The 19,003-nt window shown below is 35.9% G+C and overlaps 1 protein-coding gene across 2 annotated transcripts in view; it reads left to right on the top strand.

Annotated features, from left to right (window-relative positions):
• AKAP6 (A-kinase anchoring protein 6) overlaps nt 1-19,003 on the top strand; it is a 403,624-nt gene that overhangs the window by 308,534 nt on the left and 76,087 nt on the right. For both annotated transcript variants that reach the window (XM_019518909.1, XM_019518908.1), the window contains 2 exons: nt 10,190-10,336; nt 13,819-14,043. In XM_019518909.1, coding sequence (XP_019374454.1) covers nt 10,190-10,336; nt 13,819-14,043 — 372 coding nt within the window. The remainder of the gene's footprint in view (nt 1-10,189; nt 10,337-13,818; nt 14,044-19,003) is intronic.

Here is a 19,003-nt window from a genome sequence, read left to right as displayed (position 1 = left end):
AAATGCTGCTGCCACTGCCAGGCAGTTGTTTTTAAACTTCAGGTGGACTAGAAATCAAAGCAGGGTGCAAATATACCACCGCATCCTCCCTGGATCTGGTCCTGAGTTCTCCATCTGCCTGACACTCCATAGGTTCAGAATCCATGTGGGCAATGTGGGCAGAAGGGTTAGGGACTACAGATGAGATACAGTGACATTCTAGTTTGGGTAGAGATAGGGCAGAGTTGGTGGGTTACACATAGTCATTCACTGACTTGCAGAGGTTCCAGGAATGGAAATATTTTATTATTTATTTTCTCATAGTTCTTCAGAACAGCTGTGGCCAGAGACTGTCAATAGTAGCATGGCTTTATTGGAGCCATGCTGCCCTTGGTGGTGGAGTTGATTGTACCTGAATGCTTGCTAAGAACTATTTTCCAAGTACCCAGTTGATCTAATAAAAGATAACACATCTGCTCCAAGAACCTTGGCTGCTTAGGGAGCCACCAGGAATGCAGCATCCTATATGGATTCCTGTGGTCTCTGGTGTATACTTTGAGATCTGTGTGAATACCTGGAGATCATACAAATTTGGATTTGGCTACAGAACTCATTCTTCAGCAGGAGAGTCCTCCCTGGTATGAAACAATGTGGAAATGGAAGTATACAAAGAGTTTTTCAACTCCTAAACTTGGACCCCTGGGTTTGGCCATGGGAGAGGATCTTTCATTACTCAGTTTTCATGGAAAAACTTTATTGGAATGAATTAGGATTTTGATTGCATAATGACTGATCAGAATAGAGCAAGGAGTACAGGAAATTCCATCTGTAAAGAATAAAATGTAAAATACACATCCATATCAGAATAAAATATTGGTTGTGATGCATAGTCTCATGGACACAGAACAATTTGGAATTAAATGTTCAGTACCTAGAGAAGCTCTTACCTTTGGAATTGTGCATTGCACAGTCAGGTGATCTGAGGGTGAATTGAGATCCTTCCTTCCTAATCTTCTTTATTTTGTTGGTTTCAGTGAAAACTTTTGATATTCTATTGTCATCTTTTAGTTGTGGCAAAGATGTGGCTATAATAGAATCAGTTAGATACAAGCTTTTAAATTCTTTCTTTGACTAGCAGGTTTGAACATCTAGCATATAACAGTTGCAGCCTGAACTTTGTGCTTCCAGGCCACAGGATCTTTTCATAGCGGAATAGGTTTTCTATCACTGACAGACTGAACAGTCACCACACCATGATCTGAGAGTGCCCTTACTCTGAGAATATGCCTACAAATGTCTGTACTTATTAATACAAAGATATAATAGTTACTTCCTGTTGAGGATCTACTTTTACAGAAAGCCTTCTTCATTCTACTAAACAATCTGAAGTTGAGAATTGATTCAGAAACCATTAAACTCTATCTGCAGTTTCAAAATATGGTGATAATAATCAGTAGTCTTACCTGTACAGACAAGAACAAACAGTGTTACAATACGTACAGTTGGCACACTTCTAATCATAGTATGTTCCCAGGATTCATAAAATTTGACTTTTCAGGCATGCTCTTACACTTCATTTACATTAGAAAACATTGTGTGTCTTTTCTAGCAGTGCTGTAAAATGGGGCTACTTATGAAGAACACAGTAGTAAAGCCTGTAGTGGCACAGGTAAAGGGTGCTACAAATAGTGGAGGTACACCATAGTTCCAAACTAAACATTCAGATTCACCAGTTCAGTGGACTCTCTTATGAATAAAAAGGCACCAGTTGTGTGGTCTTCCCTCAGCAGAGTTATAGCTGTATTGTGGAATTGTGTTCTAACATGATCCTCTGCCATGGTTTATTTGGCTTTATAGATGTAAAAGTGTAATGTAATCTCACGCACCTGATGTTTGATTATCCTGGCTGTAGGAATTCAAACTATAGTATTTTGGCTATATGTTCTTTAGCAATTTAATAAGGTTTAAAATCTGGTTAATAGTGTAGTAAATAACTGGTATTGCTTCAAAATTGCATTCCAAAGGTAATGGGATTGAATTTCAACACAAGTTGACACTCAATTAAAATTTCCATATATCTAGTGAATTAGCCAGTTCTTGGCTGCTTTGCTAGGGTGGATGTCTTCCTGCTTTGCTGAACACCGAGCAAGACAGGCAAAATACATAATAAAGCCAAATCAAGACTTAATGTATCTTGTAAAAATTGTATTGTTTGTATGAAGTAGCAAGCCTCCAGAACAAAATCAGAGATGCAAATTTAAAAAAAAGACATGAGTATTTAAAACAAAATTCCTCTATATTTCTCATAATGAAGCTGAGGGTAAAAACACACACACACATATACATTTAAAAAATCTTCTTACTGAGTTACTGCCATCAGCCAATAGATCCATGGGGCTTGTTCAGCTAAAAGCCACAACAGACTTTGTAATGCAATGATGTAATCTTGGCTTTGTGTCATTTATATTCAACCTAAAAAAACAATTTTCCTGAATAGACAGGCTGACAACAATATTGTTCAGTGTTGGTTTTTATTTGGATTGTTTCCAAATGGTTCACATGCCTCCACAGTAACACACCATGCCTGCTTAAGTTTTTACTCTGAATTCCTAAGTTTCCTCTTTTTCTTGCATTTTATTTCTCTTTTAAAGTCCCAGTTATGTTTGTGAAACTAACCAGCTTGGCCACAAAATTAGGATGTATCTTGCAGAGTGCATTCATTTTACTTTTTGCATATTTTTCCTGAGGTCATGTCAAGGTTAGTTTGAATTCCATCCTACATTAAGACTTCTTTCACAGCTATTTAGCTCTGCAGCCTACTCCCCGCTGGGGTCTGCCCCTTGGGCACGTCAAAGCTTCAGACCTGACAAATCACACGCAGATGAAGCTGTACAGTTTTTTAAACAGTTTCATCGGTAACATTTTTTCTTTACACTTTACTTTTTCACTGGAGTTTATTCCTTGAATTGTAATATCAGGAAAACTGATTTCTATATGGAAAATTCTCCTTTACATAAAAGTTGTAAAAAAGCAATGGCATTGTACAGTAAATTCCCATTTACAGACTTCCAGAAATTGAAAGCACTATATATGCTCTAATTTGTAGAAAGCTACAGCTCCTTGTCTAATAACTGTAATTGTAGTGTTAAAATGTGTTTGTATAGGAGAGGTTAGTATTCTGAAGTCTGAGAAATATTCAGAATCTATAGGCTAAATTATGAACCCTTAATCCCAATGGAAACAAGAGTAGTCCTATTGTCTTTCCTGGAGCTACTTATATGAGTCAGTGCTCACCACTGTCAAGAATAAGGGCTCTACAATCAGGTCCTATGGGACTTCAGATTCTTAAGAGTGTGTGTGTGCATGTATGTATATGCAAGGTCTTAAAAAAAGACTGATTAGCATCACAACCAGAAATGGGGCTTTCAACACACACAAATACCACACACACATAGCACATATATGGACACATGCAAAAAACCCCACAGTTTTGCAGTACATCTTGTGACTTGAAGTGAAAATATATTTTCAAAAATGTTTAGCAATAGAGTGCTGTCTATATTTTAGCATATATTGTGAAACTAATGGTGCAACACTATTTCCTGTTCAATTGATGAAGTTAAAATGCCTGGCTGCTAATGAGTGTATTAGCAAACAATATACCCTTAACAAGCTTAAGCAGCTCAGGATTTTTAAAAGCAGCTTACTGTTCTCCTCATTTTTATAAGACAAAATGCACTGCCTTCTACAAATTACTTGATCGACTGATGAAGTGCCATAATTATAGTTGTATTGCAATTTTGACAAAGCCACAATAACAGATTGTAGTTTAGTCCCCACTCTAGACACACAACTCTTTGCATTACAAAACCCAGTTTCACTGGTCTAATTCTCATTCAGAACAAAAGGCACCTGGAGATGTTAACTGTATACTAACAAGAAACCTTGAAATCTAAGAAATAATATTGGAAGATAACTTTCTTTTCTTACAGTTAGATCATTGGGAATGGTATCTAATGAAGAGTTGTCTAAAGGGTTGCTTGTTTGGAACTAATTAAAGACAGATCTCCTAAATAGAAAAAGGATCATGGGAATTACATGAGGTGTCTGGAGACTTGTTATTCTTTGGCACTCTGAGTAGATTGTTGAAGTTATTAGGGATTCTAGAAATAAAACAAGCTAATAAAAAGTTCTATTTCTCTGGTTACTGGCCAACTATTGTATTTTTGTTTCAATAAGATTTGTGTCAACAGGCTAGATGTTGAAGAAAACATTCAAACATTTGTGCATTAACACATTATGGTGAAAAGAGAGTCTTGTGCTTTCACTCAGTGCATTTCAGTCTTCAATTAATGTGAAAGCACTACAATGCCTATGCAACTTCTCTTGCCTAGTGGTGCACCATTTATCATTGCAGTTTTACATTGACCTTGACACCCACTTCATTAGAATAAAGATTGTCTACCATTTAGGTTACATTGTTCCTCTGCACAGAGACCCCATGCAAATTTCTGTTCAGATAGAAGAGCTGTGAGCCTGTCAGAGGTCATCTGCATTAAATGATTGCAGCTATTTTCCAACTGCTTCTTTTCATTCTACTCAATTCAGGCTAGGAGGATCAATCAAGCCCTCTGCCTGAAACAGTGGGACTGCTGGGAATATAACTGTTTTTGGTAGTAGTGGATATGCCCTAAACAGTATTAAATATTTAATATAAACTCATTAAAGGGCATACAAAGTCTTAAAAAAGATATTACATTTATAGTGAAATTTAAGTGGTTGGGATCACCTTCCTTCAAAAAAAAAAAGCAGAACAATGGGTGTTAACTGCATAATTTTTTATGGGCAAAATTTAGTTCATGAAGTTACTAAACCTTTCATTCAGTGTATTTATTTTACCACCTCCTGGAAAAATGAAAGTTAAAAAATAGAAATGTTAGCCACGTGTACTACTCTCTGACACAAACCACCAAAATCATATATTTTTGAGGGTTCAACACAATATAAAAATACTATGATTTGTTTTGCCATATATAATACATATGCTTATTATTAAAATAAAAAAGTGAAAAGGAATAAGTTACTGGTCTCCTCCTTGAGTTTTCTGAGTGATATAATTGGAATTAAATTATTAATGGGAGATACTTAAAAAAAGATTGTTTTATGATCTTCTATTAGAGAATTTGCAATTCATTTTAATATTTGTAGTTTGATTTATATTAAAGATAATGCAATCTATGTCCAATTAACAATACATAGCCAATGTAATATGATTTCCAGATCATGCAAATGGAATAAGCTAGAAGTGGAAAAACTGATTCTTAACCTCAGATGTAATTTGCTGTGTGAGTTCTGGCAATTTTAAATGACATTGCACTTTTTAATTTTTCCAAAGGCTCAGCAGCAAATTTATCCCAATCAAGAAAGCCTATTATTAATTTACAAGGACAATTGTAGGAGTCTTTATAATTTCCCTGTGCAATTATTTGCCATAAATTGCTAATAGTAAAATACAGGAAGTTTGCAAGAAACAGCAACTGCTATTTATCTAGACAGAATACTCAACCAAGGTCTTGAACGTTGTCCAGAGGTTCTAGTTGTATTGGCTGCTTATAAAATATAACCAAGCTTCTGGACAGTTTGTAAAATGTCTCACACTGATAGTACTAAAAAGGTGGAAGCATTAAGAGCCATTGTGAAGGGTAGGCTGGCCTCTAGCAGATTCCTTCACTTTGCTTGTATACAGCTGAGCTTTGGACCCTGGACTTTAGAATAAAAAGAGTCTTTGTTCATCACTGAATGGCATTAGGCATGGGCTTCTTCCTGAGGGGCCACCATGAAGCCTAGCATGAAGACTGCAAACATTAGCCAGAAAGCACAATGTGAATGTGTGTAGATGATAGACAAATATCACTAGAGATGCTTGAATATGTGGTATATACATTTATATTTCACAGTCCGTGAACGTGTTCACACAGCATTTTTACATGTGCAGCCATAGACAAGATACAATTTTGTGTATGTGTGCAAACAAATATATATGTGCATATATACACCACCTGCACTCGTATGTGTGTGTATGTGTCAGTAGCAACTGAATCATTCCAGCAGGCAATTCTGTTTATTTATAAATACTATTCCGGTAAAAAAAACAAACCCAAAAAATCGAGAGCAAGGTTAAGTTGTCTGCAGTCAATATCACACGATGTCATTAAAATAAAGTTGCTTTTGTAGGATGTGAATGATGGAATGCAGAACATCTATAAATAGTATTGCCTTATTCCGATAATGGAGAAAGTTCACTGGCTTAATTCTTCTGTACTTCGTAGCCATAGCTCCTCTGTGTGTTCAGTATGTCTAGTCTCTTTTCACTATAACCAACAGAAGCACCATACAAAAGTCTTACAATGGATGTCTTAATCTCTCTGTGTGCTTTTAGAGCATTATTTTGAATTCCATCATGCAGCCTTTTTTCTTTCCTCTTCTGAAGTTTTATTACAACAACAGAATTCCCAGGGAGCTTTAGGGGCAAGGTTCGCATAATATTGCCCTAAAGTTTTGCTCAAGGGGTGGAATCTGCACCCCAGTCCTGATCATCTTTTTGTGATGTTTCTCTTCTGAAAGATGCAGTGCGCAGTCTTACAGCATTGTTAACTGCGTACAGATTTTTTTTTATTATTTACCAGACAGTGCACATCTACGAACCTTTCATGATGATTTCTTTCTCTGACCTCTCAGTGACTAGGCATCTTGTTCCTTAACACTGAAGGAGGCTGAAAAATGCTTGAGTTGCTCAATGTGTGCCGTCTATACCAGTTTCAAAATGGCTTATTCTTCTGGTTTCCATGGTGACAATTAACACTGTTACAAGGCATTGTTCCAGTCGCCATTTGGGCAGAATTTTCGGGTGTGATTTTTCACACAAAAAATGTTTTATATAAAATAAAAAGCAGCTTTAGCATAAGTGTCAAAAAAAAGTGTCTCAATCAAGCCTTCCTAGATTTCTTAGAACATTTTTTTCTGCCAGAAATGAGGTTTTAACTTCTTTTGTTTGGGAATTCACCTACTCATGGTTTTAAAAAGTAGCCAGGGAATATGAATTTGCCAAAGTTCTTCATGGATACATGTCTTAATGATGATTTTAGAAGTCTTTTTTGTTTGTTTGACAAAAAAGGGTTCATGTGGAGGGAAGGATAAAGTCATAATTCTTTAACTTGTTTCCATTGGGTAGATTCATTAATACAAAACCAGCCACACACACAACATATATACACAGTTGATCAAGCTGTAAATACTTTATAATATTCCAGGACATTTTTTTAAAATGTGGTGGGGCAGATGCTGCAGAAAATTAAATATTAGTCATTTATTTATTGCAGACATTGTGAGAAATCCTGTGACTTTAACTTTCTTAATCTCATTTTTGGCTATTGAACAGTAATCTATATCATAGCATCCACAGGCTGTCACAATAGAGCAGCCTTTGCTCACTTAATGCTGAGGATAGAATGAATATGAAGATTAAATTATCTTCTCACCACAGGATAAAGTAGTCCTACTAGACTCGGGTTGTGCAGCACTGATAGAGCTGGTAGCTAATTTTGCTATGCAACTGCTTAGAGTGTAGGTGTTTAATGGATTAAAAAATAGCATTAGCAATAGCATCTACTGCTATCAGTCCCTGAGCTGTACCTTCTGTACATTAAGCACTTGCCTTAAATTAAAATAAATATTTCATGTTAATTTTTATAAGTGAAACAATACTGACTTTCAGTTACATACCAATACATTTAACAATTAGCTAAATTCTTTCATCTTTTACTGTTACAGAATAATGCATTTTCTATCAATCATCTTTCATCATGCTGTTTATACAGTAGGGTACATGGTGACAAAGATGGAAAGCTAACATAAAGTCTAGCTTATTTATTTCTTAACATAATAACCTTTTATGACATCTGTCACAGTGACTATTTATACTAGGATATATTGTAGAATTATATTATGTAGTCCAAATTAAATGATTGCAGCGAATTTTATGTTAACAAGAGTACTGTTGTTATGAAACATATGCAACCTGTTTTGTTTCTTCATTGATCTTACACTGCCCAACAGCGTAATCAAAACCCAGTTCAGGCAACAGAAAAAAATCCAGTCCATAACAGGTGAAAAGTGTTAACTAGCCAAGTCTGCACCAGTATCACACAGCTAGAGGACTCCCTTTGTCTATTAATCCACTTGGCAAAAGAAAAGGAGTAACAGGAACTGGATTTCAGTGCCTAGCTGAAATGGACTCTGGATTCCCCTTGATACTACATGTACTTATGGAAATCATTATGCAAATTCTTTTCAGCTATATCATCTTTAAATAGAAATAAGATTACATAAAGCAGATTGTAATCTCCTCTAGTCACCATTTCTAGCTGAAAAGGCAATAATACAGAGCCAAACAGCATACTTGTTGAACATTTTCATCCAATAAAATGATATTATCTGCTGGGTGATCCAGTTTCTCAGTGCCAAATCTGATTGCCTCCCACACTTTTACAAAGCACATTCTCAGTGTTCCATGTATCAAAAGGCAAGTTCCTTATACATTTAAACAATTCCTTCATTTTTACCATGCATATTCATGTCATTTGGAATACATAGACACCTGATCAGTGTTCATTAATAATTTGAAATGCTTTAAATCACCTCATTTAAAACATTTGCTCTGTGATCCACAAATGACTAATATTTGGTGAAGTTTACATAATACAAATGATGTGCATGTGTTGTGTAAATGAAAGATTAAAATATGAAACTAACAATATGCAAACATATGCATGGAAATGCTGAGGACCTATTAGCTGAAACAGTGATTTCACACCTTCCTTATTTTCTTTAAGCTGTTTCCAATTGTATTTTTGTTTTGTTTTGCTACAGTACATGTTCTTGTATCTGGCAGAAGCACCCATGTTTTAAATATTCTTTATTCTAGTTTAATTTTGTTATACTTAGCTGAGATATTAACATTTTCAGTTAGAACTACTATGATAGTTTTCTTGGCTGAGTTTGAAGCAAAGAAAGCTTAATGTTTAGGATGTAATTTGCTAATAGCTATGCATAATTTATGTAGGTCTTGTAAACACTTTTTTGGGCAAATGTTCTGTATTCTCTACTCTGAAGTAAAAGGTGCAATTTTTGGCAATATACAAAGTCTCATTTCTACAAATGTGCTTTTACAGAAGAGCAAGAAGGAATTAGCTTAATTATATATACAGCATGTATGCATGTGTGTTAAGTTTTATTTTTTGATTTACTTCACAATCCACTAAGACATCATTAATCACTATAGTAACTGTCATATATATACTTAACTCAGCTCTAAGAGAACATGTGTTTTAAAGGGATTCACTTACCAACATGTCATTTAAATAGCTGTGCACTTTTACAAAAAATATGAGTAATAGCCAGTTGAAATGTTTAGAGAGATTTTGAAGTAATTTTGAGAATAGTTTTAACCTTTTTAATCCCAATTTTTCCATCCCATTTCAAAAGTAAATAATCACAGGAACATAAAGGGCAGTTGTAGACTGAAGAGACATTTGGACTCTGTAGGGATTGTGGCTGTTCTTGCTTGTGCCACCAATTCAGTGTTATTGTAGAAATGCTACAACAGGAGCAAAAAAATCCAGTTTCTAATGTTTTATTGTAATAAGATAGGAGTGATTTTTTTCTGTGGCCAAAATGTGGTCTTCATACCTGCCTTAACCTCATAGCTCTCAACTTCTTGAGGCACAAAATAAAGAGGTGGGGAGGAGAGTTATGCCAGAATCCTATATGGGATTTTCATTTACTTAGACTCAATAGCAGGCATCAATATTACTGGTAGACGTAACATACATTGAGAAATGGCAGTAACACCTGTATTGAGTGAGACAAAGGTGAACTGTGGTCTAGATGAGGCACTTTTAAAAGGTAGTCTATTTTTGTTCTGTGCAGTCAGAAGGCAACTGTTCTCACCTAAATGCCACCCAGATAAAACACCTGTTCAGTGCACAGCTAAAACCCTTTGAGACATATTCGCAATGCTGGGTGTTTTAACATATTAAAAAGTAAGCACTGTGATCATGATGATGATTGAGCATTTGGATATTAAGGTTGAATTTTAATAAAGAAAACCCTTTATGGTAGCTAATGTTGTCTTTTCTTCTTCTCATTTTAGAGATACAATGTAGAAATGTCAATCAGACACCCAAAAAAGATGGAACTGCTTAGTAAGGTTGAAGCTTTGAAGAAAAGTGGTGTTTTACTACCAAATGATCTCCTTGAAAAAGTGGATTCAATTAATGAAAAATGGGAACTGCTTGGGGTATTTGCATTTTTATTACTGTTTGTGGGTTATGTGTATGTACATTTTGGTGTGTTGAAGTACGCTGTCTGTCTGATTTCTAATTTGAGGCACAAATATCTCTCTCTTTCAGTTCAGTACATACATTTCAAACAAGCTACTCATGCTATTATAAAAAAAAGCCCAAGGTATTTTCCTCTTTTGTTGATTTTTTTTTTTATTCCATACTTGTCTCCTGTCTGACTCTAATAATTTTAGTTTTTTAATACATAAAAATGTAAGTAAAATATGCCATGTATTATGGGTATGCACCAAGTCAACTATAATACAGTATATCTGATATACACTGACTGTCATGCTTGAGTGAATGTTAATAGAATTTATTCTGAAGGTACATGTTAGAGACATCTACTGTTTAACTATTTACTATACCCTTAAGATGAAAAGTGGGGTTGTCACTACATATTTTAGGTCAAATTGATGGCTCAAAAACAAATATGTAAATTTGGTACAAATCTGAATACCTGAATCTAAGAATGCAGTCAGGATACATTTCATGCCACTGTATTCAGCTCACTTTTTACGAAAGCCAAAAAAAGTTTCATGTAATTCATTTCATGCTATGATGGGCTGGGTCTCAGCCAAAGAGTGAGATACAAGAATCTGGCAAAAAAAGCAATATAGTGATTCTGTTACCCAGAGACCAGTGATGGCACCGTGCAGGAGACATTATTGTCCTATTGTTATAAGACAGCTGAGAGAAAGAGAGAGAGGTTAAGCTATATATTTTTTCATCCACTTCTCTCCTTAATTGCCTTCACTTCAAATCAAGGGTAAGATAAATTTATAAATTACTTTATTAATTATAGATGCATAGTATTAGAAATATAGTTAGAATAATTTTGCATGCTATTATTTACCTTTTAACGCCTTTACCTTTAACACATTGCAAATAATACATCAACCTGTCAGGAACAGTTTAGATATACTGACTTTTGTCATATAAACTTATGTAGTGATACAATAGACAGTTTCCATTGAGTATTTTCTTATTAGTCATCACTCTTCTTAAAACTTGATTCTATGAGTGTACAATTCTCAATGTTAAAAGTTTGTCCTATCCACTAGTTCGTTCATTACTTAGAAGTAATGCACCACATCCCTAAATCTGTTTTCAAAATGTTTGAACAGCAATAATATAAATATTAAAAGCCTGTGTGCTTTTCCCTGAATTATAGCAACCAACTAGTATTTAGTGTTTTAAATAATTCTAGTTATAAATACTGGACTGCATTTAATCAGTTTAATCAGTTTAATTTAAGCACAGTGCTACTGTTTATACTTGACAGGCTTTAAAGTCAATGTGATAAGCAGTTAATCAATATTTCTTTCTAAAAATCAGTTTTACAAATGTAAATGTAGAACAACTCTGGCTTTTTAAAAATGATTTTAACCGTGCTCCATCTTTCAGCATATTAAAATCAAAATATGGCTTTAGCTTCATTTTTAGTATTAATTTAAGGAATTACAAGGAAAAAATAAAAAATTACAGTTTTCCTGATAAATGCAATTGCATATATAATAAGCAGAGTTTGATAGAGTTTTGTTTAATTTAATAAAAACCTCTGCAGAAACTAACAACACTAGGCATACTGTTTTAATTGGCATGATTACATTTTAATTGGCATGAAAAAAATTAAAGACAAGGATTTTAACTTCTAACAATGGTAAAATAGAGGGATATGGTTTTTAATATTACTTTCATCTAAGGTGAACAGTGTGGAATGGAAATACATTAGAATGAAATGTCAGTGGTGCGTACAGTTTAATCTGTGAAATTTTGTCCCCTGTGCTGAATATTACTCTGTCTCAATTGCATATTAAACAACCCTATCAAGGCAGGCATTGGCATCTGCTGTGCTGACACAAATTGTGAATTAAATGAAATTGATGTCCTCTGTCGTATATTTATGAAGACGGACCATTCTCTGAAGTATTCTGTTTATGAAGAATTTATGATTGCAAACTGTTCCAGAACAAAAAAGTGGCAATAAATTCTTTTTTGTGACCCTACCCTCCAAGGGCATTGATTTCACCTCCTGCTGCTACTTTTGTTACAGCATAAAAACAATAGCTAACTCTGGATTCCACTGAGGGTCTTCAAATTATCAATATTTGCACCATGAAAATAGAAGGGAGTTGCCAAAATGCGTGTCTTTCAGTTATGATCTCCTAAAACACTATTTACACAATGCTACACAGTAGATTAATGTCTGTTGATCTCATTTTATTTGTGTTTTAAAGCTATTTTTGGATGCTTAATTCATCATTATAAATCATGTCCCATTGACTTTCTATATTGCATAGTATCAATAGGCAGGCATGCTTGGTCATTTAAAACTGTATCTTCATGTTACAACTGATAATTGCTAATTATCAGTTTAAAAATGTATTGGATATGACTGTCAGTATATATTCAAAATTCTACAATCCAGATCTAGTGCTCGTAAGTGTCCAACTGACACCCTCTTATAGGTCAGATAAAGCACAGCCTAACATAGTAGAAGGTACGCAATAGCATACCACCCCATGATACTGGGGAATTGCCTTTCAAAATAATGAAAGGGAAGTTAAGTCTCCATGTACAAGCTATCCTTGGCCTCTTCAGAATATTATTTATGTTTGGAATGGTCACTACTGAAAAGTATTATGCACTAGTTCTTTTTCTAATAAACTTTTTCTTGAGAAGCTATACTCAGGTCAATTTCAGTGACCAGAAGTGAATATTTCTTCCTGGCCAACATCTGGCATAGAAACTTTGGTGCTTAAAGGCAGGCACTCAAGACTATATTTAGTTACCTACATTTTTTGGCCTGATATTCATATAATCTGAGCATGCTCTATTTCTATCTGAGGGGAAAAATGTGTTTTTCACCTTTTAAAATAAAGGCAACCTGTTTTAGTGTCCAAATGTTGAGGTATGTACTGAACTTTAGGCATCCATATTTCAAAACTTTGTCCTAAGACTTTATAGTTAAAAAATATGTACAGTTGTCATCCTTAACATTACTTGTGAGTGTGTCTTACAGTAGGTAAAGTCATAGCAATAGTTCTTATCCATGCTCTATCCAGAGTACAACAAATACTGAGTAAAGCTATTTAGTTGTGTAGAGAAACTGACAGCTATTCCATGGTGATCACTTTACAAAGTTAACCATATGAGATTTTTTTGTTTATATGTCCAAAAATATTCTTAATAAAACAGAAATTATCTTGAAGGATCTGATCTTGCTCCATCTAAAGTCAATGAGAGTTTTGCCATTAACTTCAATAAGAACAAAAAAAATGGGCAACAAATTAGAAAAGAATGAAATTGAGAGATAATGGTACTAACAAGAAAATGATAGCGCTGGTCATCTAACAGATGGTTCTTGTTGCTCACTAACTTGTGAGATGTTTTGGTACATAAGACTAATCTATGGTTTCTTTATCTAATGCATTAGAAAACCCTAGGAGAGAAGATTCAAGACACAATGGTAGGGCACAGTGGGTTAGGTCCACGTGACCTGCTCTCGCCTGAAAGCGGCAGCCTGGTAAGGCAGTTGGAGGTCAGGATCAAAGAGCTGAAAGGGTGGCTGAGAGATACAGAGCTTTTCATCTTCAATTCCTGTCTGAGACAAGAAAACGAAGGAACAATGAATGCTGAGAAACAACTGCAATATTTTAAGGTAAAAAAAAATCATAGTTTTGATAGAGAAGTCTCTCCTTACAATATGATAAAAGATTTAACTGGTGCATGTGATGATATAGGAAATGTGTGCACAATTTTATATGCATATGTACATCTGCATTTATATACAATATATTTATTCCTTTAATATAGAATTGAAGGCTTGTAATAAAGTCATTTTTTTTCAAACTACAACATGCTCACACCACAACTGGCAAAGCAATTTAAGCTTTTCATTTTACTTTGCTATAAACTGAGTCCCCCTATAAAAGGTTTCCCTGTGTCTTACACTTTCTGTATTATTTGCTTTATCTTGTATGTTGTATAACACCTAGTTCAACAGACACAGGACTTGATTTTTCACTCACTGAAAAGTCAGCAGCTTAATATACCTGAGAAAAGCTTGATACAGCCGAGAAATGAATCAATCTTATTGACTATAGATTGGTAAAGAGAATTGCACCTTGAGATGGATCACAACCTAGATCTTGTCTCATGTCTGAGACTACTGACTATGGAGTGCAATTCATGCTTTTCTCCTAGTCATACCATAACCTCTTTAAATTAGAGGTCAGGGCCCATCTTTGCCATTTTCACTGTGGACACCCTATTTTATTCTACTGTTTGAGGACAGTGGGACAGTTGGGGAAGGAGTAATGTTACATTATGGAAGCTCTGACTAGCTATCAATAGCATAGCTCCTAAGCACCAATGCTCAGTGAATCTTAACTGGTCATTTGGAACATAATATTTGATGAAATAAAGAAGTTTTAAGTCATTGGAGAGCTACAAGAAAATAAGTTTTTCTCTTCCTCCATAGCCTTGGTGAAGTCCTGATTAGCAGCCTTTTTTGCAAGGTAGACTGCAGACTGAGGACATGTACAGACATTCAGTTTTCCTGGGACAGTTGCTGGGAGAATTTTTCCTGTGAGAACAAACATATGTACAGAGAATCCATATCACAGTCTTCTAGCATCCCAGGGTGCTTTGCTTCTACCTCCCTTGTGTGAGAGTCTCAGGTTGGACTCTTCTGCTCCAGCCAAGCAGGAAGTTGAACATGCCCCCTTCACCGTCCCCACATTGTGTTGCAGGGAGACATAGCCTGCAAGGCAGTCTGGGTCAGCCAATCAGGGTTCCCCTGTGCACTGCTGCTATCTGTCACCAGGCAAATTAATTGAGCTTGCAGAGCATGCTGAGATGTGTGTACAAGGGCCCTCTGGCTGTGCAGCATCAGCACTGCAAGCTCTCTGTTCCTCAGAGACTCAGCATTTGAATGTCTGTTCAGACACCTCTAGATAAGTTTTTCTCCCAGGAGAACAGACCCAGGAGAGTTCTTCCAGGTCATTTGTATGTATTTATTTCAACCTGAGTCTCCTTTTCAAGAAGAAGATAGTGAACAGATTTAAAATAAATTACCACTGGATCCACGTTCAAGAAATTATTTAAGTTTTAACTACTTAAATTGACAGTCTTACCAATTTATGGTCATATCTTGAACTTCCCTCTTTCCAGAAAGATTATGAAGAAGGTTGTAAAAATGTAGTCATGGCATTTCAGCTGCAATTCTGAGTATTTCCAGGATCCCTTCAAGTGAAAGGTAGACTTGGGCAAGGGACTCTACTTGTTCTATCAGCTGGCACTGATGCTAATGAGTATGAAGTATTGATGACTGTCTGGAGACCCTTGCAGTAATACATCATGTGACAATATGAAAGGATGGGTGGCTTTTTACTGTTGAAAATTAAGCCATTTACTTCAATGGCTTATATATTCATGGGCCTAACTACATAACCACTTTTTTTCTTTTTCTTAAATTTTGAGCATATATATGTAGCTAGATAGATATCTAGAACTTTGTGTATGGCCAAGATTTATATATCTGTATCTATATCTATGTAGTTATACACACGCACAGATCCCAGCATAGTGTCCCGTATATCTGGAATACATGCAACTTTTTTCAAAATGAAATAAAACTTTTATTAAAAATATATATTAAAGGTTTGTGCAAATAGCTTTAATAGAATTAAACAGTGAAGCTCCATCCACTATGATATAAGCAGAGCAACTCTTTGCGAAGTTGATTATCTACTGGGTATATTACATAAAATGTATATTAATTATTTTCAAAATGATAGCCATTAGAGTATAAAATTATTATATATCAAATATTGAAGACTACATCACTTTGTCATATGTATTAAAACCATCTTTCATTAAAACTGAGATTTACTAAAGTTAGTTTTCCATTTTCCACTGATCTCCCAAGGGAGCGTGTGAAGGAAAAAATGGATATAATTAACAATATAGCAATGTATAATATATATTTGAGAGAGAATATTTTGAACATTTTCAAAACTGTTAGTTATGCTACTCATAGGAGAACCTGCTGGGGACTTAAACTTATTTTTCTTTAGCTCAAGAGTTTAATTTAAGTAAAACATTGTTTCTTAATGAAAATTTACTATACTATGCCCATATTATAATTAGTGTAACCAAAGAAATGCTTCATTTAATAAAATAAACCCAGCAACGCCACTTATTTTTTATCATACTACATTTTTTATTTATGCTGTAGAAAAGCCATTATTTCATTTTGCTGGAGTTCTGTAGCCCTTTCTGATGTGAAGAAAGGGCTGAATACCATAGTTGAAACATGGTGGGAAAACAGGATGATAATGTCATGTTATAGGAGGATGCTTTATTCACTAGTAGGCAATTCTTTTGACTTGTTATAAAAAACCATTTTGATTCTATATTAAGGTGGATAATTTTTTACTAAAAATGTATTGCTGTACAAATTTCTTTCGAATACCTGTTTTCAGTAACAACACTTAGCATTTCCATAGCAGCATCTAACCACAGATCTGTGCATACTATACAAACTTTTGTCAACTAAGCCTCACTTAAGATATACTTAAAATAAGTATTGCTATAGATTCATAGAGTTGGAAGGGACCCCAGTGGGCCATCTAGTCAGACCCCCTGCCCCAGCAGGCAAGAAAAGAGTCACCAACTCTGGGGTCATGTGATCCCAGCCAGGTGCCTATTCAGACTCTTCTTGAAGACCCCCAAGGATGGGGTGAGCACCACCTCCCTTAGCAGCCCATTCCAGATTCTGGTAACCCTGACTGTGAAGAACTTTTTCCTAATGTCCAGCCTAAACCTTCTCTTTAGTAGCTTATGGCCATTGTTCCTTGTCATTCCAGGGGTGCCCTGGTGATCAGATCATTGCCTACTTCATGTTGCTCTCCCTTATGAATTTGTACGCCGCCACAAGGTCCCCTCTCAGTCTTCTCTTGGAGAGGCTGAAGAGGTTAAGGTCCCTTAGCCTTTCCTCATAGGGCCTTCCCTGCAGGCCTCCAATCAGACAAATGGCTCTTCTGTGGACCTTCTCCAGGTTGTCCGCATCCCACTTGAACCGCAACATCCAGAACTGGACACAGTATTCCAGCTGCGGCCTGACCAGTGCTGCGTAGAGATGGAGAATCACCTCCCTGGACCTGTTTGTGAAGCACCTACGGATGCATGACAAGGTGCGATTGGCTCTGCCAACTGTTTCATCATATTGGTGACTCATGTTCATCCTGGAGTCAACAGTGACTCCAAGATCTTTTTCTGCCTCAGTGGAGCTGAGAAGGTCACTCCCCAGCCTGTAGGTATGATGGTAGTTCTTCCTCCCTAGATGCAGCACCTTGCACTTGTCCTTATTGAATTGCAGCCTGTTGCTCTCTGCCCACTTCCCCAACCTGTCTAGGTCGGCCTGGATCTGGTTCCTCCTCTCAAGGGTGTTAGCTGCACCCCATAATTTCGTATCATCTGCAAATTTGGACAGGATATTTGGATATAATTTGGATATCTCCTTATGGAAATGAGGAATTGTAACGCAAAGCAATTAATGACTTCTCCAAGCTCTTGAAGGACATTTACTGCAGGTTTAGCAGTAGAATTCAGCTATTTTGATTCCCCATCTTTTACCTTAACCACAAAAGCATCCTTCTGCTCCCTAGACTTCCTCTCAACGTAGTCCTTAAGTGGTGAAGATGGACTGTTTCTTTGTGTTGCTACATGATTATATTTAAATTTCAGTAAGTGCTGGATGTCATTGTTTCATTTTTTCCCATTATTATTAGAGCAAATGCTTGTTACTCACATTATCCATGCTATATAAAATTATGTTATACATTTTCCATATGAACAACCACAACATAACCTCCACAACAGCACTATTATGACCAGCTCTGTGTTCTGTAGTCCAAGCTCTGTGTAAAGTCTGGAAATCCAGAGAAGTGCTTACTCAGTCCATCAGTTTGAAGTCCTAGCAGGTGTTATAAGCATTTTTCACATTCAACACCCAAATGAAACACATTCAGCCTTTAGTTATCATTGGGCATTCTGTAGTGACATTAAGTAAACTTTCAGACACAGCTTTGCCTGAACTGCCAGGGAAGGAGGGTTGTACTAACATGAAACTTCCGTATAATGAAGCGGGAAACAAGTTTTCTTGAATAAGACTTAAGGACTTACTTTTCTAGTATTGCCCAAGCATACAAATATCATGAATCAAGTGTCAAAAATTCTTAAGAGAATTTGTTTAAAATCTTAAGACTATTTCAGGCATTAGCAACCTTTACAGACAGCTAGCTAATTCTTATAACCCTGTTGCTGTCACAAATTGCTGACGGCCCTGCAGTATTCACTACACAGGGCTGCAAATTCACATGATCAGTGACTATGCACGGGGGCAAATTCTGTGGCAATGGTAAGTGAAGAAAGAGAGCAGGGAGGAAGAAGGAGAATAAACAAAAGCCATCCTGACTGTAGTTTAAAAAAGGCAAGAATTTTTGTGGATGATATTTTTTATCAGACCAATTGGATAGTGGGAGGAACACAGACAAGCTTTGGGGTGTCATTGTTCCCTTCCTCCAGTGTCCTGGGGAGAAACAGATACAGCAGCT

Source organism: Gavialis gangeticus, unplaced genomic scaffold (genome assembly GCF_001723915.1).
Source record: "Gavialis gangeticus isolate Ggan-Ray unplaced genomic scaffold, GavGan_comp1, whole genome shotgun sequence".
NCBI classification, from domain to species: domain Eukaryota; kingdom Metazoa; phylum Chordata; order Crocodylia; family Gavialidae; genus Gavialis; species Gavialis gangeticus.
Note: the sequence above shows the minus strand (reverse complement) of the source record. Positions and strands in the feature narration are given on the sequence as shown.